The sequence below is a fragment of the Elephas maximus genome, chromosome 17, assembly GCF_024166365.1.
Source record: "Elephas maximus indicus isolate mEleMax1 chromosome 17, mEleMax1 primary haplotype, whole genome shotgun sequence".
Taxonomy (NCBI): domain Eukaryota; kingdom Metazoa; phylum Chordata; class Mammalia; order Proboscidea; family Elephantidae; genus Elephas; species Elephas maximus.
The window spans coordinates 15,646,329-15,668,798 of NC_064835.1; the positions used below are offsets into that span (position 1 = coordinate 15,646,329).

General features: G+C 43.2%; 1 protein-coding gene across 3 annotated transcripts in view; it reads left to right on the top strand.

The window, feature by feature from the left end:
- Positions 1 to 21,875: 21,875 nt before the first annotated feature.
- Positions 21,876 to 22,470, top strand: part of UBASH3B (ubiquitin associated and SH3 domain containing B) — a 175,465-nt gene continuing 174,870 nt past the window's right edge. For 2 of the 3 annotated variants that reach the window (XM_049857665.1, XM_049857666.1), the window contains exon 1: positions 21,876 to 22,389. In XM_049857665.1, the coding sequence (XP_049713622.1) occupies positions 22,262 to 22,389 (128 nt within the window). In that variant the 5' untranslated portion in view covers positions 21,876 to 22,261. The remainder of the gene's footprint in view (positions 22,390 to 22,470) is intronic. The other variant, XM_049857667.1, reaches the window with a different exon arrangement.

Consider the following 22,470-nt stretch of genomic DNA (forward strand, 5'->3'; position numbering starts at 1 on the left):
TTTGGGGTCTTTAAACACAAGCAAGCAGCCATCTAAGATGCATCAATGAGTCTCAACCCACCTAGAGCAAGGAAGAATGAAGAACACCAAAGACACAAGGTAATTATGAGCCTAAGAGACAGAAAGGACCACATACACCAGAGACTACATCAGCCTGAGACCAGAAGAACTAGATGGTGCCTGGCCACAACCGATGACTGCTCTGACAGGGAACAGAACAGAGAACACCTGAGGGAGCAGAAGAGCAGTGGGATAAAAAAAAAAATATAGACCCCAAATTCTCGTAAAAAGACCAGACTTAATGGTCAGACTGGGACTAGAAGGACCCCAGAGGTCATGGTCCCCAGACCTTCTGTTAGTCCAAGACAGGAACCATTCCCAGAGCCAACTCTTCAGATATGAAGAGATGGAATATGGGATGGAAAATGATACTGGTGAAGAGTGAGCTTCTTGGATCAAGTAGACACATGAGACTATGTTGGCCTCTCCTGTCCGGAGGGGAGATGAGAGGGCAGAGGGGGCCAGAAGCTCCCTGAATGGACATGAGGAAAGAGAGTAGAGGGAAGGAGTATGCTGTCTCATTAGGGGGAGAGCAATTAGGAGTGTATAGTAAGGTGTGTATAAATTTTTGTATGAGAGACTGACTTGATTTGTAAACTTTCACTGGAAGCACGATAAAAATTAATTAAAAAAAAAAAATCCTCCTAACTGGACCAATAAGCAACATCATGATAAATGAAGAAAATACTGAAAATTGTCAAGGATTTCATTTTTCTTGGATCCACAATCAACACTCATGGAAGCTGGAGTCGAGAAATCAAAAGACGAATTGCATTGGGCAAATCTGCTGCAAAAGACCTCTTTAAAGTGTTGAAAAGCAAAGATCTCACCTTGAAGACTAAGATGCACCTGACCTAAGCCTTGGTGTTTTCAATGGCATCATATGCACGTGAAAGCTGGGCAATGAATAAGGAAGACCAGAGAAGAATTGACACCTTTGAATTGTGGTATTGGTGAAGAATATTAAATATACCATGGACTGCCAAAAGAATGAATAAATCTGTCTTAGAAGAAGTACAACCAGAATGCTCCTTAGAAGCAAAGATGGCGAGACTACATCTCACATAGTTTGGACATGTTAGGAGGGATCAGTCCCTGGAGAAGGAGGGACAGCATGCTTGATAAGGTAAAGTGTCAGCGAAAAAGAGGAAGACCCTCAATGAGGTGGATTGGCGCGGTGGCTGCAACAATGGGCTCAAGCATAACAAGCATTGTGAGGATGGCACAGGGCTGGGCAGCGTTTCACTCTGTTGTGCACAGGGTCTCTACGAGTCGGAATCCACTGGATGGCGCCTAACAACAACAGCAACCGGTTTCAGGCTTTTAGCCGCACTTCACTAATTCTGCACAATGAATGAGGAAATAAAGAAATGTCTGAGTAGTAAATGAATAAAAAAAGAAAAGAATTTATTTTCAGTATAAATAGTGGCATGATAGTTCGTCTTTTGTAGGATTTTATAGTCTATAAGGCACTTTTATGTGTTGAGTAGTTTTTGGTTTTTGCTTTTTTTTTTTTCATGTTGCAGGCCAGGAACTTGAGATCTAGATTTGCTCAAAGTGAACTAGTCCAGAAGTACTGGAGTCAAAACTTGAACTCAGGTCTTCTCTAAGCCCAGTAGTGTTGCCATTTCCCTATGGTATATCTACCCCTTGCTGCAGGTTCAGGTCCCAGCTGAAATATCACTTCCTCAATACCAGCCTTCCGTGTCCACCCCAGCTAGAGTGTCCCCTCCCAACACTCTCTTTCCATTAAACTGTTCCGTTTTCTTCACCTCATTTATCACTACTGTAATTTGAAATCACCTTATTTGTTTTTTGGGTGTGTGCAGGTGTTTTGTTTTGTTCAGTATGTAAGCTGTTCTATGTGCCAAGCTCTGTGCTTAAGTTTGCCTCCACTATTTAAAAAAATAAGAAGCCCTGACGTTGCAGGGGTTTAAGTGCTCGGCTGCTAACCGAAAGGTCACTGGTTTCAAACCACCAACTGTTTTCGTGGGAGAAAGTTGTAGTGATTTTCTTCCGTAAAGATTAATCCAAAAAAACCAAACTCATTGCCATCAAGTCTATTCTAAGTCATAGCTGCTCCTTAGGACAGAGTAGAATTGCCCTGTGGGGTTTCCAAGGAGTGGCTGTTAGATTCGAATTGGTGACTTTTTGTTAGCAGCCGAACTCTTAACCACTGCGCCACCAGATCTCCATAAAGATTACAGCCTTGGAAACCCTGTAGGGCAATTCTACTCTATCCTATAAGGTTGCCATGAGTCAAAATTGACTCCGAGGCGATGGGTGTAGTTTTTTTATTTAATAAAATGATCACAGTAGCCTTAGTAAGTTAGTATCACTTTTATCTCTAGTTTACCTGTGCAGAAACTGAAATGTATAGATACAAGTTACTTTACCAGTTAAAGCGGTTCAGATATTTTAGTGCAATGGCCACACTTTTAAATACTACTATGCATCTCAGAATGCTGTATGATTATTTTCCAGGAAAGGGCCATTATTGTTTTTAATTTTATTTGTCAGAGTTAATGTGTAACTTGTGCAACATCTCTTAGGAAAATTAGTGGCATCCTAGTATGTACCAACTTCAGAAGGGTTGAGAATGACTGAAATCAATGACATACTAAAAAAAAAAAAACAAACCCAGTGCCATCGAGTCGATTCCGACTCATAGCAACCCTATAGGACCGAGCAGAACTGCCCCATAGAATTTCCAAGGAGCGCCTGGCGGATTCGAACTGCTGACCCTTTGGTTAGCAGCCATAGCACTTAACCACTACACCACCAGGGTTTCCAACAGTATACCCAATATTTCACCCATCTAGTATATATATTTTTTCTTTTTTTAGTATATATATATATATATATATATATTAGATGGGTGAAATATTGGGTAGATTCAAGTTTATTTTCCAGACTAATGGAAACAAGTGGAAGTATGGTCCTCATTAGTGTCTGGCATGGCAATGCATGTTCTTGTTATTCCCAGCAGATTTTACTGAAGATCATTTCACTAACAGCACATGCTGACTGGCAATGAGGGGGAAAGAATGCATATATGTTTTGGGGGGTGAAAGAGAATCAGCAAATGATTTAAAGCATGCTGGCCACCACCTATGAAACAAATACAACCACTCCTCCCTTATTGACATGGTTAGATTCTAAAGACCAGGTCGTCATGCAAAAATTGGTGTTATGTGAAAACGGAGGATGACCATATCAAATCACAAAATGGAGAATGACTACATCGTTACATAACTGCCAAATTACATCATTACATAACTGCCAAACCACTGACAATCATGGCCTAACCAATTTGACCCATAACCTTAACCATCACAGCCTTGCACCTCAGCATTCGTTACTGCCAGATGTATGTCGTTAATGCAAAAAATTGTTGAATAGTATAAACGCGAAATGTTGGATAACGAGACATTCCATAAGTAAGGAGAAGGTGCAGTTGAGTTGACTCTAAATTACTGGAGAGTATTGTGGAAAGAGCATGGATGTTAGCTCTAGTACTTACTGACTGCATGTTTGGGGCAAGTCTCTTAACTCTCTGAGTCTTGTTTTTCTTCTGTGTAAGATGAGGAAAATGAAACCTTTGTCATTCTTGCTAGCTGCAGTTGAGTCAGCCACTGACTCATGGCAACCCCGTGCACGACGAAACAAAACTCTGCCCAGTCCTGCACCATTCCTGTGGCTGGTTGCAGATCAGACCATTGTGACCCATAGGGTTTTCATCGAATGATTTTCAGAAGTAGATGGCCAGGCTTTTCTTCCTAGTCCATCTTAGTCTGGAACCATACCTATTACCTCTTAGTCTGGAAGCACCTCTGAAACCTGTTCAGCATCATAGCAACACGCAAGCCTCCACTGACAGATGTGTGGTGGTTCTGCGTGAGGCGCACTGGCAGGAATTGAACCTGCGTCTTCTGCAGGGAAGGCATGAATTCTACCACTGAACCATCTCTGCCCCCCAAAACCTTCTTTACAGGGATGTTATAAACATTAAATGAAACCATAAAACTACCTGGTGTGCAGCTGGTAATAAGTAAATTTTAGTCTCTTCCACTATCCCTCTTTCAAAATAATTTATTAGTTCATACAGGAGATGTAATTTAAAAAAACAAACAAACAAAAATTGATATGGCAAGTAAACATGTTAGAATGCAAACACTTAAATGAATGATGGCCCCAGCAGAGCAGTACATCTTGGGAGGCTACTCATTTTTCTTAATTACGCTGAGTTTGCTCAAAACATTTTTGGAATGCTTCGCTCTACCAGTCAGGCCTCAGTGTGCAGAAGATATTCACAGGCAATGAAATCAACAACTGGTTATTCCTTCCATCCTGAATGGTTACTCATCCTGAACAAGTGAATGAGTGATTATTTTTCAAAACAGACCAGCAGATAAGAGCAAGTCACAACACTCACCCTGCTTCACAGAGTGGCTATTCAGCACCCAGAGCATTCTGCTTCCCAGCACTTTTTCCAGAAATGCTCAGAGAAGCTCTTGTTGGCAACTTCACCGATAGTCACTTTCTAAATGGGGAAGTGGATTGGCTCTGAGGAACAGCGTGTATTAGTCACAGGAGGCGAGGAATTGTGACATCCCTGAAAACAGAGGGACCAGAAATAGAATTACAAATATCTAGGGCATTTTTTTCTCTAGAGAAAGGTCCAAAATCACTAACTTTAATGAGAGGGAGTGTAACCAGGTTAATGTCGGAGTGAGGCAAGCCCATTTCAGGGGAAAGCTCTTCTCTGGAGGTAGTCTCAAGAGCCCTGGTTTACAGAAAAATTGATTTTGACTGCAAGCATCCTGAAGAAGAATCACTTCACTTAGATTTCAAAGCCCATGTTGACGCTCTTCTCTAGTGGTTCCAAATGGGTCTGTGGAGTTATGAGAAGCCTGTGTGGTTGTGTGAAAGAGGAAAAGTCTGTGAATTGGAAGCTGAGCAGTTTGAATGGCTCTGGGGTCTTGGGCCTCTTGCTGCCTGAGCTAGGCACTATGCTAGTAAAAAGGCGTGTGTCTCCAGTTTGATCTCAAGCTGTGCTCTAGTTCTGCTCTAAAGCCGTCTTCTGCTCAAGATTGTCTCCTTTCCTGCAAACACATTAAGACTGCTAGAGAGCAACCCAAAGTCCTTTGTAATTGGAATAACTTACCTGTACATCCACTCCTCACTTAACAACATGGTTAGGTTCCAAAGACCAGGTTGTTACGCGAACATTGGCATTATGAAAAATGGAGGATGACCACATCAGATCACAAAATGGAGGATGATTACATCATTACATAATTGCCAAATTACATAACTGCCAAACAACTGAGAATCATGGCCCAGCCAATTTGACACATAACCTTCACCATCACAGGCAGTACCTCGCACCTCAGTGTTCATTACTGCTGTACATTGCTAATGTGCAGAATAGTCCGATGGTAGATGATTTTTTACAATTGTCATAAATGCGAAATGTCAGGTAACAAAATAGCTGATAAGTGAGAAGTAGGTGTAATTTCTTTCATTTTTATTTAATTTCAATATTTTTAAGCCCACAGAAAAGTTGAAAGTATAATACAATGAGTGTCCATATATCCCCTCACCTGGCTTCACCAACTGGCAACATTTTGCCACACCCACCTTACTTCACTTTCTATATATTTATGCACATATTTCCCTTTAGCTAAACCATCCAAAAGGTAGGCTTCACATGTCATGACATTTCATGCTTAAAAATGTCACCCTGTATCTCCCAAGGACAAGAATATTCTCCTCTATAATCACCACACCTTTACCACACCTAAGAAAATGAACATTAATTTAATAATAGCATCCAACATTGAGTTCATACTCAAATTTTCCACCTTGTCCCCAAAATGTTCTTTATAGCTGATTTTTTTTTTTTAAGGCCAGGATCCAGTTGAGGTTTAAGCATTGCATTCAACTGCTATGACTCTCTAGTTTGCCCCAATGAAGAACACTCTACTGTCTCATTGATATTCATGGTAGTGAGTTCTTTAAAGGGTCTAGGCTAGCTGTCTTGCAGAGTGCCTTATATTCTGGATAATGCCTATTTCCTCAGGGTGAGGTTTAGGTCAACATTTCTGGCCAGAACACCACCAAGGCTATGATGCACGTTTTTCCCATTGCACCTTACCTCATGAGTTACATAAGGCCAAGCCACCCCACAACTGACAATGCCAAGCTTGAGGTCTTGACTACCAGATCTCTCCACTGTAAAGGCACTTCCCCCTCCCCCCTTGTAATTAATGAATAATCTGTGAACTGATACTTTGAAACAATGTCAATATCCTATTCCCTACCAACCCTTTTACTCAGTGGTTTTACCACCTATATCGAGTCCCTGGGTAGTGCAAATGGCTAAAGTTCTTGGCTGCTAACAGAAAAGTTAGTGGTTTCATTCTACTCAGCGGCACCTCGGAAGAAAAGCCTGGCAATCTACTTGCAAAAAATCTGCCACTGAAAGCCCTATGGAGCGCAGGTCTACTCTGACACACATGGGATCGCCATGCTTCGAAACTGATTCAGTGGCAACTGGTTGGTTGGTTTGTAGGTTGGTAGTCATTCTTAACCAATCTGCTGTTACATTGAGGGTTACAAAATGATGTTCTAATTCTATCATTGTTTCAACACTTATTTGTTGTCATTCTTTGGTAAAGAAGAGCTTTTTCTTTCTTTCCCCTTTTATTTTCTCTTTCTGTTTTTATCACTGCAGATTCATGGATTTTTTTAATTCACTCTGTTATAATCCAACATAGCCCTTTTTTTTTTTTTTTTTTTAATCTATTTGGCAGTGGGAGCGCCTTCAAGCTGATTCCTGTATCCTTTTGACACAACCTCATTAATCTTGGAGCACTTCCCTTCTGGCACAACAAGCTGTGTATACCAGGATAACCTCATGTTTCTCTGCGTCAGACCTGGAACCAGCACTTCTCCATGGAGCTATGGCTCTTCTGAGAAGGAAATGGCATTTAGAAATCAAGATCTAGGTCCTAGGTGCACCCTCAACTGCACTTTTTAAATGTAATTTCAAATCAGTAAATTTCTAGGCCTCCGTTATACATGCCTGGGATTACCAACACTTCATTAGCATTAACATCAATCCAGCATGATTCCAGGGGATACTTAAACCTTTTTCCTGAAAGAATCTCTATTTTGGATGCCTTTCTGAGGCTGAGGGATAATCCAAGACTTCAGCTGGCCTCAAGCAAGAGACTTGCTTAAACTGCTTTAAGGAACTTGCCTTACCTTCATAAGAGTACCAAGTCATAAGACATTTTTGGATCCAGTCCAAGAACGATAGACGAACATTAACAGAACGGCTTTGATTTCTGAAAACCTGGGTCTAAACACTGATTTATTTATCCTCCATTCTCATTATGATATTGTGGGTAAGTCACATAATTTTTCTGAGCGTCAGCCTTTTTTGTTTCTCCCTAGGAAAAATATATTAAAAATAGCTCCCTCAAACAGTTTTTTGTTTTCTCAAGGTGAGATAATAAATAAGATATTATGTCTGAAAGTGCTTTGACATTTGTAAAGACCTCTATAAACACTATCACAATATATGAGCAGGAGGGTACCATTTTTGGTGGGCAGAAGCCGCACAGAGAATTGAAGTCCAAGAGCAATCTCAGTCCCCACCTCTTTAATTAAAGCCTCTAACCAAATGGATCTACATTTTCCTCTCCTTTGTTGGCTTCCCTTTAGAGGAGCTGTTGACTAATGAGCAGAGAATATACCATGAGGAACCTTCTAGGAGTGGCCTGGGGATTCCATCCATGCTCGTGCTGGACAGTCAGTCCCAGGAGCACCCATCCTTAGCCTGGAGGAAGGGCAATGACTAATGCAAAAGTCAGAGCCAAGAAACCAAAAGAACGGAGTTTCTTGTCTTCTAGAGATGTGTGTTTCCCAAGCTGCACTTCCCCTGGAACATTAGGGTTTGCTGTTGACCATTCAAGGGTCATCTTTTCTATCCTTTTCTCTGTACAACCCCAGCAAGCTTCCAGTCATTAGCACTCCACTAGTGTCGCGCCTTAGACAGAACTTGCAGCAAGGACTGCTTTTAAGTAGACTCACTTTGGGATTACTCATAGCTCTCCCTGCTTCAGAGACATGAGCCAGGGAGGAGGATGTGTCTAATCACCAGGGAAATCGAGACAGGGAGAATAAAAGTTCTGACCAGGGCTCTGAGCCTGTCCCCCTAGGATGGGGCTATGAGGCAGGAAAGAGGGTCTCTCACCCTCTGACCAAAACCAGGGAAGAGCTGAAGTGCAACTGCACATGTGCCTCTCCTCTCAGCAGGAATGCGACGCAATTCAACTCAACATACATTTACGAAGCGTCTGCGACAGTTATGAGTAAGGCCCAGTATTGGCGCTCACAGAGCTCACATTCTATTCTGGAGGTAAGCATTTATGTGAATGAAGTGTCTACACTGTGTTTCATATTTGTCTTTGTCGTCTTGCACTGCTATAACAGAAATACCACAAATGGATGGCTTTAACAAAGAGAATTTTATTCTCTCATAGTTCAATGGGCTAGAAGTCAGAATTCAGGGTGCCGGCTGCAGGGGAAGTCTTTCTCTCTCCGTTGGCCCCGGGGAAAGGTCCTTATCATCAGTCTTCCTGGGTCTGGGAGCATCTCAGTGCAGGAACCTCAGGTCCAAAGGACGTGCTCTGCTCTCAGCACTGCTTTCTTGGTGGTATGAGGCCCCCTGTCTCTCTGCTCACTTCTTCTTTTTATATGTCAAAGAGATTGGCTTAAGACACCATATAATCTTATATATCTTATCAAAATAACTTCCACTAATCCTTCTCATTTCATCATAGTGATAGGATTTACAACACATAGGGAAATCACATAAAATGGTGGACAATCACGCAATCCTGGGACTCGTGGCCCAGCTAAGTTGACAGATATTTTGGGGGGACACAATTCAATCCATGACAGTGTTATAATAAAGGTGAGTGTTATAATAATGGGACAAGGGGGTTATAGATTTCAGCCATGGAGTGTGGACAAGGAAGAGTAGTGAGGTCAGCCAGGCCTCTTACAGGCAGAGTTAGGAGAGAGGACTTAGGATTGGGAAAGTATGATCTACTCACTCATTTCCTACCCCTTTCCACAACCCGTCTCCTCCCTTTAACCAAAGTCATGAGTTTGAAAAAACTTCTGCTGAATCTTGAAGTCCAGTCAGCCTCAGAATTAACTGCTCTAACCAAGAGCAGTATAGTAGACTGAATAATGGCCACCAAAAGATATCAGGTCCTAATTACTGGAAACTGTAAATGTTACCTGATGACGGTTGGGGGGTGGGGGCAGAGAAAGAGTCTTTGCAGGTATGCTTAAATTAAGGATTTTGAAATGGAGAGGTTTTCCTGGATTATCTGAGTAAACCCTAAATGCTATCACAAGTATCTTTAAAATAGAGAGGTGGAAGGAGATTGCAGACAGACACACACAGAGGAGAAGGCAATGTGGAAATGGAGCAGAGAGAGATTTGAAGATACCGACCTTGAATTTTGGGGTGATGCAGCCAAGAGCCAAAGATTGCCAGCTACCACCAGAAGCTGGAAAAGGCAAGGGACAAATTCTCCCCTAGAATCTCCAAAAGGAGTGCAGCCTTGTTGACATTTTGATTTTGGCACAGCGACACTGATTTTGGACTTCTGGCCTCCAGAACTGTGAAAGAAGAAATTTCTGTTTTCTTACACCATCACGTCTGTGGTAATTTTTTACAGTAGTCATAAAAAACTAAAATAACCAGATTCCTCCAGAGATCAAACATCTATTTTGCTCAAGGGAAGAAGAGGTACAGGAGAAGGAAAGCAGGTGATCTGTTTCTTGCTTTTATTTTCAAGTGGTAGACTGGTCCCCCAGAGATGGGTCCAGCATCCCAGGGGATGTTGGCCAGCACTGGCAGCCTTGCACTTGTGTAAGACTTGTAGTGAGTTTCTGAAGATGACAGTATTGACTATGTCATCTTTTCTTCTGGGTTTTTTCATAATACTACTCATTCAGGGCACAAATTTTCAAGCAAATCTACATTACCACACTCTTTAAGTACATATCTTACTTCCAACCAGCTGGAGCTTATAAGTCATGTGTATCATCTCCATCAATGACAAAAATTTAAAGGGGTCCCCATGCCAGTTAAAAGGGATATAATGATGGGGACACAATTCAATCCATAGCAGAGCCTTTGCACTTGTTGTGCCTTCTGCTTAGAACTCTCTCCCCACAGATCTTTTCTTGGCTCTCTGCTTCTTATTATGCAGATCTTAGCTCTTATGTCACCTCCACACAGGTGACCTTCCCTATACGCTTTGGGTGAAGTAGCCTTGCCATGGATTGAATTGTGTCTTCCAAAAATATGTGTTCAATTCCTGACCCTTGTACCTGTGGATGTGATCCTGTTTGGAAATAAGATTTTTCTTTTGTTATGTCAATGAAGTCGTACCAGTATAGAGTGGATCCTAAACCTAATCACTTTTGACACACATGAAAGAAGGCAGAAGCCATGTAAGGATCATCTACAAGCCAAGGAACATTTGGGGCTACCAACAAGGAAGAAATGAACAGAGCTGAGACCCTGATTTGGACTTTTAGAGTCCAGAATTATGAGAAAATAAACTTCTGTCCTTTAAAGCCACCTGCTTGTGGTATTTGTGTTACAGCAGCGCTAGGAAACTAAGACAAACCACTACTACCACCCCAGTCACTCTATAGCACATCACCCAGTTTTCTTTTCTTCATAGCACTTACTATTGCATGGAGTTTATATTTACATTTACTGGCCGTCTCTACCCACAAGAATGTAGGCTGCCTTAGAATAAAGACTTTCTCTTGTTTACCTCTGTGTCTGCAGCCAACAGGAGACGTGTAGTAGATACAGTAACTACTCAGATGCTCAGTGAATAATTGCTGACTGAATGAATGAATTTATTCACAGCCACATGGCTAATAAGGAAGAAAGTAGAAGTCCAGCACAGAGCCCATACTCTTGAACTTTCTAACTATGTTACCTTAACCTGGAGTGGCTTACAAAACAGTCTGTAATACAGATCAATTGTGTAGCCATAGTCAATTAAAATGCAAAGAGATTTCTTACATGCTGGGAACATATGTTGGTGCAACTACTTTGGAAGGCAGTTGTACATTATCTTCTAAATTGAAGATGACCCATTATTTCTACTCCTAGGGCTACACCTAAGAGAAATTCTTGCACAAGTACAAAGAGAGACATGTAAAGAATATTCCTAGCAGCATAGTCATAAAAGCAAAAACTTGGAAATAATCCAAACATGCATTAATAAGAGAGTAGAATATTATACAGCAACTAAACCAGTGAAATACTCCAATATTCAACAAATAAATACACTTTAGCCGTATATTATAAAGCAAAAAAAAAAAAGGAAATCCCAAAAGGATACAAGCAGCATTATACCCTTTTATGTTAAAAAAAAAATCTTAAAAAACCTTAAATATACTTTTTAGGACTACATATAGAGACCCTAAGACTATGTGAAAGGAAAAGACGGAAACAATGAAAGTAAGATGAAGGTACTATGGGTGTGGGGAGGCAGGGATGGGTTTGTGGGGGGAACCATCTAGTCAGATATAGCTTGTTAAGATCCTACCTTTTCTTTTGGGTGAAGGGTTTGTAGGTGCTTGTTGTTGGAGTCCCTGGGTGGGACAAATGGTTAATGCACTCGGTGCTAACCAAAAGGTTGGAGGTTTGAGTCCATTGAAAACCTTATGGACTCACTTGGAGCAAAGGAGAATGAAGAACACCAAAGACACAGGAAAATATTAGCCCAAGAGACTAAAGGTCCACATAGACCAGAGACTCCACCAGCTTGAGACCAGAAGAACTAGATGGTGACCGGCTACCACCAGTGACTGCCCTGATAGGGGATATAACAGAGAGTCCTGGATGGAGCAGAAGAAAAGCATGGAGTAGAACTCAAATTCGTGCAAAAAGACCAGACTTAGTGGTCTAACACAGACTGGAGGACCCTCTGAAACTATGGCCCCTGGATGCCTTGTTAACCCAGAACTAAAGCCACCCCTAAAGCCCGCTCTTCAGACAAAGATTAGAAAGGACGATAAAACACAAAATAATATACATGAGAAATGCGCTTCTTAGTTCAATCAGATACACAAGATCCACAGGCAGGCTAAGAAGGCAGGAAGGGACAGGAACTGGTTGAATGGACGCAGAGAAGCCAGGGTGGAAAAGAGGTGTGTGCTGTCACATTGCAGGGGTTGCAACTACTGTTACAAGACAATATGTGTATAAATTTTTGTATGAGAAATTGAGCTGTAAACTTTCACCTGAAGCACTGTCTTAAACTGGGTGCTCTAGAGAAGCAAAACCAGTAAAGTATATAAATATTTAAATAGAGAGAGAGATTTATATCAAGGAAATAGCTCCCATGGTTGTAGAGGCTGTAACATCCCAAGTCCATAGGTCAGGAAAGAGGCTTCTCCTGATTCATGTAGCTGCAGGGGCTGTCAAACCCAAGATCAGTAGACAGGAGAGCAGGGCTGTTGCTCATAGGCTGTGAAGATGAACGAGTCCCAAGATCAGCAGGCAAGACTACAGGCAAGCTGCTAGCTCAAGTCCCAAGAACTGGAGGTCAGACGAACAGGAGCCAGCTGTAGGATCCAGAACTAGCAAAAGCCCCCTGAGCCCTGCCTGAAAGCCTGTCCACACTCAGGGCAGGCCATACATCCAAGGAAACTCCCCTTCAATTGATCGGCTACTCACAGCAGATCCCATCATGGGGGTGATCTCATATCAAATCTCAACACGGAAGTGATCACAACATTATACAACTGCCAAAACACTGAGAATCATGGCCCAGCCAAGTTGACACACAATCTTAACCATTACAAGCACAATAAAAAAAGAAAACCTTATTGAACACAGTTCTACTCTGACACCAATGGGGCCACCATGAGTTGGAATCAGGTCGATGGCAACTGGTGACTTACTATATTATTAAAAATGAACTGATTAAATAACTAATTAAATCACTAAACTTGAACCATGTATGGACCATGGATTATAATTAATCTAATTACCACAAAAAAACGCTATGGGTTAAGGATCTTTGCTTCTATTTTAAAGATGAAGAAATTGAGGAAAATTATTTTGCTTATATTCCAGACTTATAGCAGAACCGAAGTGTTGGACTTGTCATTTGTTGTTGTCAGTTGCTATCTAGTTGATTCTGACTCATCGCAACGCTATGTGTTATAGAATACAACTGATCCATAGGGTTTTCTTGGCTGTAATCTTAACAGCAACAGATCCTCAGGCCTTTTTTTCTGCAGTACCACTGTGTGGGTTCAGTCCACCAACCTTTAGGTTAAGAGTCAAGCACAAATCATTTGCACCATCAGGGACCTAAGGGCAGCTAGATACTTTCTAGGGTGCCTTGGATAGGGAATGGGGTTAGGCAGTGGGTAGAGGAGGCAATAACTGGAACTGTCAATTTTCCAATTTTCAGAATGAAGATGGAAGAAATATCAGTGGCCAGAGTGCCTAAAGTTTTCACCTTTGGCTTGGCGCAAGACATTTTCCAATTTGCATTTGATTAGTTCATAAATTATTTATATAATCAGTTTGCACTTGACTATTAAGATTTACGATCCCAACTCACCCAGCAGAAAAAAGGCTGACAGTGGAAGAAAGGCTGGTAACGTGCTTCCGGAAGGTTTATAGCCAAGAAAACCCTATGGAGCTCAGTTCTACTCTGTAACGCATGGGGTCACCGTGAGTCGGAATCAAATCAACAGCAACAGATTTGGGTTTTGTTTTGTTTTGTTTCATTATACGTGAATTGGCAAAATATATCTAACAATAACATGTATGGTCCCACAAAGTTCCATTAAAATTCACTGTACTAAAATGAGTTCCTTTTCTCAGTCTTTTGCTTTGGTTCTTTGGAAAAACAGCTTGAGAGATTTTTTCTAAGCCCTGAGGAGTTACCTTTGCCCTAGTTCTTTAGAGAAGCTACTTGTGGGTGAGGGGTAGCTCCCACGTTGTTTTCTACCCCAAAGACTTTGTTACTTTTGTCCAGGTTGATTGACATTTCCTGAGTAAGCTATAAACAACTTGATGGTTTGATACTTTTGTCTGATCCTGGGCTACAGTTTCCCCTCTGATTGGTTTATTTTACATACCTTGCAGGGATTGGGCAATTTGCTATGCAAATAGTGGTGCATAAAACCAGCTAATAGGATTGAGTGACTTGTGGGGATTGGTTGGTTTGTGGTCCTGCTGGGAGGGCCATGCCTTAAAATCAACGAGGAGTTTGCTTACATAAGCAGCTAAACCCACAAACGTTTTATGAGGCAGAGATAGAGAAGAGAGAGAAGAGGTGAGAAACTTCCTGAAAGAACTGTAATATGGGTCAAGGGCTGTAACACTGAAAATGGCGAGAAGCCCAGAAGGGCACCTGTGGCAGAGACAGCAGTGACAAGGCCAGAAGGGGCCCTGCAAGAGAGTCAACAGTCATGGGAGAAAGCTGTTGCTAGGAAAGCATTTAAGAGAGCTGAGCAAGCTGCTATATTTGCTATGAGCTGGGCCAGTCAGCAGCAAAGAGGCCAAAGGCAGGATGAGAATCAAGTTTTTGGGCTGCAGCAGATATTGAGAGTTGTAACCGTAAGGCCAAGATGGAGTCAAGCCTGAAGGCCAAGAGGAGGCCTGTCATAAAGGGTCAGAGATAAGGTGTGCACAGCCAAAAAGGGGCATGCCTGGCTGAGAAAAGGGCCTGCTAACACTGCCCAGAAGGGCCTGAGAGAGCTGTCCTGGTTGGAAGCTGTCCTGGACTGAAGAAGAGAAGGATGGGTTTTCCACCTCAGGGAGCCTTCAAGCCAAGTCTATGTGCTTCCTGATCCTGATTCCAAGTTGTTTCTCTTACTTCCACATTGATCATGATCCCAAAGTTGTAGCCTGTTATTTCCCTAATAAACCACATAACTGTGAGTAAGGTCTGTGAGTTCTATGTGGGCATCGCAACAAATTATCAACAAATTGCCATGGGGGAATAGATGGTATCAGAGATGGTGAAAAAGTTGGAGAGTGAAGGTATGCCTGATCTCCACCTCATAGGAACCAGCTTTGTGCTGATCCTGATTTTTATCCCTCAGGAAGTTAGGCAATACGTTACACTGTATCACATACATTTTATAGAATTTTAAAGTAAATTTACATTTTAAAAAGAAATATTTAAAAATCAGATGTTGCATAAACAAACTATGGTACGTACACACAATGCAATACTGCCCAACAATAAAGAACAATGATGAATCTGTGAAGCATCTCACAGCATAGATGAATCTGGAGGGTGTGGACAAAAGCTGAGTGAAATGTCAATCACAAAAGGATGATATTATATGAGACCACTACCATAAAAACTCATGAAAAGATTTACACACAAAAAGAAACAGTCTTTGATGGTTATGGTAAATGGTCGTCTAAGATACCATACTGGTCTCACACCATCTGGAGCAAGAGAGAATGAAGAAAACAAAACACCCAAGGGAAAGATTAGTCCAAAGGACTAATTGACCACAACTATCACACCCTCCACCAAACTGAGTCCGGCACAACTAGATGGTGCCTGGCTACCAACACCGACTGCTCTGACAGGGATCGAAATAGAGGGTCCCAGACAGGGCTGGCGAAAAATGTAGAACAAAATTCTAACTAAAAAAAAAAAACCAGACTTATGGGGCTACACAGACTAGAAAAACCCCAAGAGTATGGGCCCGGACACCCTTATAGCTCAGTAATGAAGTCACTCCTGAGGTTCACCCTTCAGCCAAAGGCTAAACAGGCCCATAAAACAAAACAAGATCAAATGGGCACACCAGCCCAGTGGCAAGGACTAGAAGGCAGGAGGGAACAGGAAAGCTGGTAATGGGGAAGAGAAGAGGAGAGTGTTGACGTGTCGTGGGGTTGGCAACTAATGTCATAAAACAATATGTACATTGTTTAATGAGAAGCCAGTTTGCTCAGTATACTTTCATTTAAGTACAATTACAAAAATAATACTAAATATCAAATCTTGCAAACTATTTTTTACAAAAATAATACTAAATATCAAATCTTGCAAACTATTTTTAAGTTTTAAATGGTGAAAATTACTTTGCAAATATCTTGGTCATGACTATTGTTTCCACTCTTTTAAATCAAGCGAGGAAGCTTTTTCTCATACCTAGGTTTTTATAGATACTCATTTTTATTCCAATTTTTAGAAATAAATTTTCCCATGCGCTGCCTGTAGATTACCTTTTGTACGTGTAAAGGAAGTTGTGTGAGAAAAGGGGGAGAAACGTTTTTTTAGCTTGTACTGTTTATTTCACAACATGTCTATTGTTATGTGGCAAATCAGGGGCAAGGACCCTCAGGCAGTGACATTTTGGATGAGGTCTTTACAAGAGGGACAAACGGACAATGGAGCGTCTCCTGCGAGGACTCTAAAGTAGAATTGCTGAGACTTCTATTCAGAGATGACTAAAAGTGATAAAAGTAGTCCCCCTACCCCCAGCCCCTTTTCCTTTTGCCATTGAGGGAGAGATCTTAATTTTTTCAAAATGTGGGAAAAATATAAACTTTTTTGGTTTGAAGTGACGCTCAAAACATTTTTTCAGTCCTTGGTCTTGGCCTTCCCTACTTCGTGACTTGAGTTCACCGATTAATTAAACAACCAACCGACAATCAAGTAAATGCTGCTATAGACTTTCTATGTGCCCAGCACTGTCTTAAGTCCTAGGGAGAAATTTAAGACTATGAGATAGTCACCAATCTCCAGGTACTTAGATCTGTTATGGTAGTGCCTGAGGACAGGGTATGGGTGAAACAACTTTTTGAAGTCCATTTCACCCCAACCCTTTACCTCTCTGGACCCTACCTCTCACCTGCCCCTCCCTCCCTTCCCAATAACCCAAACATCTTCTTCTCCCTTTTACCAAGCTCCCTTCACCTTCTTTCTATTGAATTATGTTTTCTCAGAACTAAACTGGGCATTAAAAATCTTCTAGTTCAGCGTTCTTCAAAATGTTTTTTGATCCTCCAAATGTCTTCCCACAGAAAACCTTATATAAAACCCCCGAGAAACAACGCTGATGAGGTATAACTGCTCTGGAAAGAGGGGCACAGGGCACCACGCTTCACCCACTCAGCCCTCACTTGGGTAACTTTACTCCCCTCCCTCTTTCCCCAAAGAGTACCTCAGACTCCCTTGGCAAAGTCTTAGGGCTGGTTCCTCAGCCTAAACCAACACCTTCATTTCACAGGTGAGGAAAGTGAGGACCAGAAAGGGGCAGAGAACACGTCCAAGTTAGATACAACACCTAGGTGTCCTAATTCCCAGTTCTGGAACTTTCTATGTGCTTCCTTTTCTTTCTTACTACAGGTTGCAAAATCTTCTTGACTGAAGAATCCCCTTGAAGTCAAGGGGTTCTAAAACTGCCTTCATTTGCCAAGGCAACATCTCAGCCCTCAGGACTGGAGACATTCTGCAGACTTTAGCGCCTGTTCTTGAGGCAGTCACTTCTTGACCTTTTCTCAAGGACAGAGAGAAGGAAAAGACGCAGGACATGCTTCAGAAATGATCAGTGCAGTTAACTGGGCTCATCCCAGGCATTCCTATCATCATTTTAGAAGGGCTGTCCCCGGGTAGTGCAAACAGTTAACACTGTCAGCTGCTAACTGAAAAGTTGGAGGTTCACTATACCTAGAGGCACTTTGGAAGAAAGGCCTGGTGATCTTCTGAAAAATCAGCCACTGAAAACCCTGGGGAGCACAGTTCTACTGTGACATACACGTGGTTGCCATGAGTCAGATGCAACCACAACAAGAAAGTGCTGGCTGGGATCAGGGCTGAGGAGTTAAACAGAGCTCACATGAACAAAAAGAGCTTTGTGGTCCAGGATGGATTTTGACATGATTGGTTGGTGCAAGGGAAGTTGACAACTTGCTTTCCCTTCAGAGGGAACAGCTTGATGCTGGCATGCCAGCTCCATCACTGAGCAAGATTCTACTCCCTGCCTCACCCCTCTCCACCACCGTAAGATATGTCATCAGAATAGTCATCCTTCCTCTCTCTTTACAATGTAACAACACAGGTATTTATAAAGCTTCCCCTAGCTTTTGAAAGTCAATACAATTAAAGCACAATGCATCTTAATTGCCGGGCCCCCAACCCTGTGCAGAATCAAGGGCAGCAGCCCTAAATAAAACAAGCGCTGGCTCTGAGCTGAAAACGCCAAGTGGAATTTTTGTAAGAGTACCCCAGACAAAACAGCTGTATCTAAGGTGCTTGGTTTTCCATAGTGCTTTTACCTTTTTTTTTTTTTAACCAGGCTTCTAAAACTATTTTTGTATCCATCATTTCCTCTATCTAACAGTTTGCCTAAAGGCAGTGAGAAAAAAAAAAAGACGGTTCAATTTTTCTGGAGAAAGAGAGATCCAGCAATTCCCAGGGCACAGAAGTCAAAAAGATAATCATGATCAGGCATCTTGATGACCAATTTCCTCATCATGAACATAACCATAGCAGAAAGTAGTTGGCCAAATTTTAAGGGTCTCAGTCCCGGCTTTGCCACTTACTAGTGGCATGACCTTGGACAAGAAACTTGACTTTGCTGGTTCAGCATCATCACTTGTATAATGGCCAGTAATATATTAGTACCTACCTGATGCTTTTGTTGCTGAGTTATGTGTGTAAGTATGTGCTCAAAAAGTGTCAGTTATTATTTGTGTACTGCTTTATGGCTTATGTTATAAATTGAATTGTGTCCCTCCAAAATGTGTGTCAACTTGGCTAGGCCATGATCCCCAGTTTTGTGTGATGGTCCATAATTTTGTCATCTGATATGATTTTCCTACGTGTTAGAAATCCTACCTCTATGATGTTAATGAAGCAGATTAAAACCAGTTATGTTAATGAGGCAGGACTCAATCTACAAGATTTGGCTATATCTTGAGTCAATCTCTTTCGAGATATAAAAGAGAGAAGTGAGCAGAGAGACAGGGGGACTTCCTACCACCAAGAATGAAGAACCAGGAGGGGAGTGCGTGCTCTGGGCCCAGGGCCTCTGCGCTAAGAAGCTCCTAGACCAGGGAAGACTGCTGGCAAGTACCTTTCTCCAGAGCCAACAGACAGGGAAAAACTTCCCCTTGGAGCTGGCACCCAGAATTCAGACTTCTAGCTTACTAGACTGTGAGAGAATAAATTTCTGTTTGCTAAAGCCATCCACTTGTGGTATTTCTGTTACAGCAGCACTAGATAACTAAGACAGCTTACAAAGCATTTCCACAGACGTTATCTCTTGAGTAAGCATTTGGAAGCAATTCAGGACACTGGGAAAGTACGGGGTCCTTTATCGAATATGTCACCAAGAGGCTAGTCTTCCTGGCATGGTTTTCCACGCCCAGGCCCACCTCTTCTCCATGCCCTGGAAAAGCACTCTGTAAGGTCTTCAGGACTTGCTCTCTGCTCAAGAAGAAGCTTCCGCCCAGGAAGTAAGAACTTTCCCTCCTTCCTCACCCAGCAGAATGCAGACTATGCACGTTGTTGCTTTAGTCCCAGCAGTCCTTATATCCCTACTGCCAAACACCACTAGATAGTCCTTAGCATGCCAATTCCGGGCTAAAGGAATTACGCTGTGTCATTTCCCCTGGTAAAACCTTTAGAGCCCTTAGGAAGCTATGTCCAAAAGCTATTCAACTTTTTCTCCATGAAGTGCCTCCCTCCTCCACACTCCAGGCAGGGGGAGGGTAGGAGGCTGACATTTTGGGAGACCTTCGTATGTGTAAGATATCATCATACTAGGTTATCACCATCCATACAGATAAGGAAATGGGGCTGACAAGGGAAAAAGTATCTTGCCTAAGGCACCACAGTGGGTGAAAACTCTCGTTTAGGCACTTATCAGCTGTGTGATCTTCCACAACTCCCTGAGCTGAGTTTTCACATCTGTAAAATTCAAATAATAGCAGTTGACATCTCATAGAGTCCTTGTAAAAATTCAGCGAGTTAATTCATTTATTATGCTTAGCAAGTGATTGGCATGTACAAGACCCCAATAACTGTTAGGTTTTATTATTATCTAAAAAAGGAAGAGCTTCTCAATTGGCATAACATAGTTTCTAAAGAAAATGTTCTACCTCCTCCTTTGGCGAGTAGCGTCTATGGTCTTAAAAGCTTGTGAATAGCCATCTAAGATACTCCATTGGTCTCACCCCATCTGGAGCAAGGGAGAATGAAGAAAACCAAAGACACAAGGAAAAGATTAGTCCAAAGGACTAATGGACCACGACTACCACAGCCTCCACCAAACTGAGTCCAGCACAATTAGATGGTGCCCGGCTACCACCAACGACTGCTCGGACAAGGATCACAATAGAGGGTCCCTGACACGGCTGGCAAAAAATGTAGAACAGAATTCTAACTCATACACACACAAAAAAAACAGATCTACTGGTCTGTCAGAGATTGGAGAAACCCCAACAGTATGGCTCCTGGACACCCTTTTAGCTCAGTAATGAAGTCACTCCTGATGTTTACCTTTCAGCCAAAGATTAGACAGGCCCATAAAACGAAATGAGACTAAATGGACACACCAGCCCAGGGCAAGGACGAGAAGGCAGGAGGGTACAGGAAACCTGGTAACGAGGAGCCTAAAGTTGAGAAACGGAGAGTGTTGACATGTCGTGGGTTTGGCGACCAATGTCACAAAACAATATGTGTATTAATTGTTTAATCAGAAGCTAGTTTGCTTTGTAAACCGTCCTCTAATGTACAATAAAAATAAAATGAAATAAAAGAAAGAAAAATAAAAAAGGAAGAGCTGCTAGGGTTTACTCTGCCTTTTTCATTACACCAAGTGTAATGAGAACAAAGACTTTGTCTCCTGATAAAAAAGCTTTAAAATCCACCTCCCCTCCCCAAGTTGATGGCCTGGGGCAGGGGAAGCAAATGTGGCTATCACTTGTTTTATAACGCAATTCACTTAGTCATCTTTACTGAGAAGTGGCAGGTCGGTCTTTCATAAGGTATTCACTGCCTCATGAAAATAGGCCCATTCCATCCTGAACACCTCTTGATGGAATGCCAGTGCCCTTTCTCTGTTCCTTCTAGTCCTCGCACCCCCTGGTGCCCCCACCCTCCTTCCACTTCCTCCCTCACCTCCCTCTTCCTCCTTTCCTCTTACCCTTCCTTTTCTCCTTTCCACCCCCTCTTCTCCCTGGTCCCCCCTCTCCCTTCTGGAACCTGAGATCCCACTCTTTCCACTGAAGTAACTGTCCCAAGTCGCTGACCATGTACAAGGTTTTCGGTCTAGTCACTGAACAGGCTGACCCGAACCCGGCCCCCAACAGGGTTTTTTTTTTTTTGCAAAATCTTTCAGAAGCAAAGCTTTTTATCATCAGGCCCTTATGGCTCGGCCTTCTGATCCACTAATGTCATCCTTCGGTCCGCTGGATTTCCATTATTAACCCCATCTAGAACCACATGAAACTTGAAACAAGTTATCTGCTGTTTTGAGGCCCAGCTGGGCTAAATGCAAGCCAAGAAAAGGGCTGGGGCTTGGCGGGGGGGGGGGGGGGGGGGGTGGCTCTCAGGCGCCCACGCCCCCAGAGCCTTCGCAGGTTGGGATCCCCCGCCTAGTCGGCCTCCGGGACTACAGCTCCAGCCCCGCCCGAGCCGCCACCGGCAGCGCGGCCGCTTTAAGAGAGGGGCGGGGCCCCGGCACAGGCAAGGCCGGGCCAGCCCACCCGGCTGCTTTTCCTTTTTGATCCATTCAAAAATTACTCATTGCAAATTCCCGGACTGCTCCGAGCAGAGAAGGAAGGGGGCGGAGGAGCGAAGGTTACTGCCGGCGCCGCGCGGGGGCACTGGGGCCGGAGCAGCTGCCAGCTGGTCCCGCAGAAGCAGCTCAGCGGCGGCTCTGGCTCCGGTGGCCTCACCAGGAAGCGGCAGCGCCTCGACACTGGGCTAGCCCGGAGCCGTCGCCGCCGCCACCACCAACACCCGCCCGGCTTTCGGTCTCCAAGCCCCCTACGGTCCTCACTCCCCACGCCCCGGCCCGGCGCCTCCCGGAGATGGCTGGCCGCTGAGCCTTGGCTCGGTACAGCAGCCCCAGCGCCCTCGGCATGGCCGCGCGAGAGGAACTGTACAGCAAAGTCACCCCCCGGCGGCACCGCCAGCAGCGCCCAGGCACCATCAAGCATGGATCGGCGCTGGACCTGCTCCTCTCCATGGGCTTCCCCAGAGCCCGCGCGTGAGTGACCGTGCGTCAGCCCCCGCGACCTTCGCGACTCGCCCGCCTGCCCCTCGGCTTCGCTCCGGCTCGCCTCCCCGC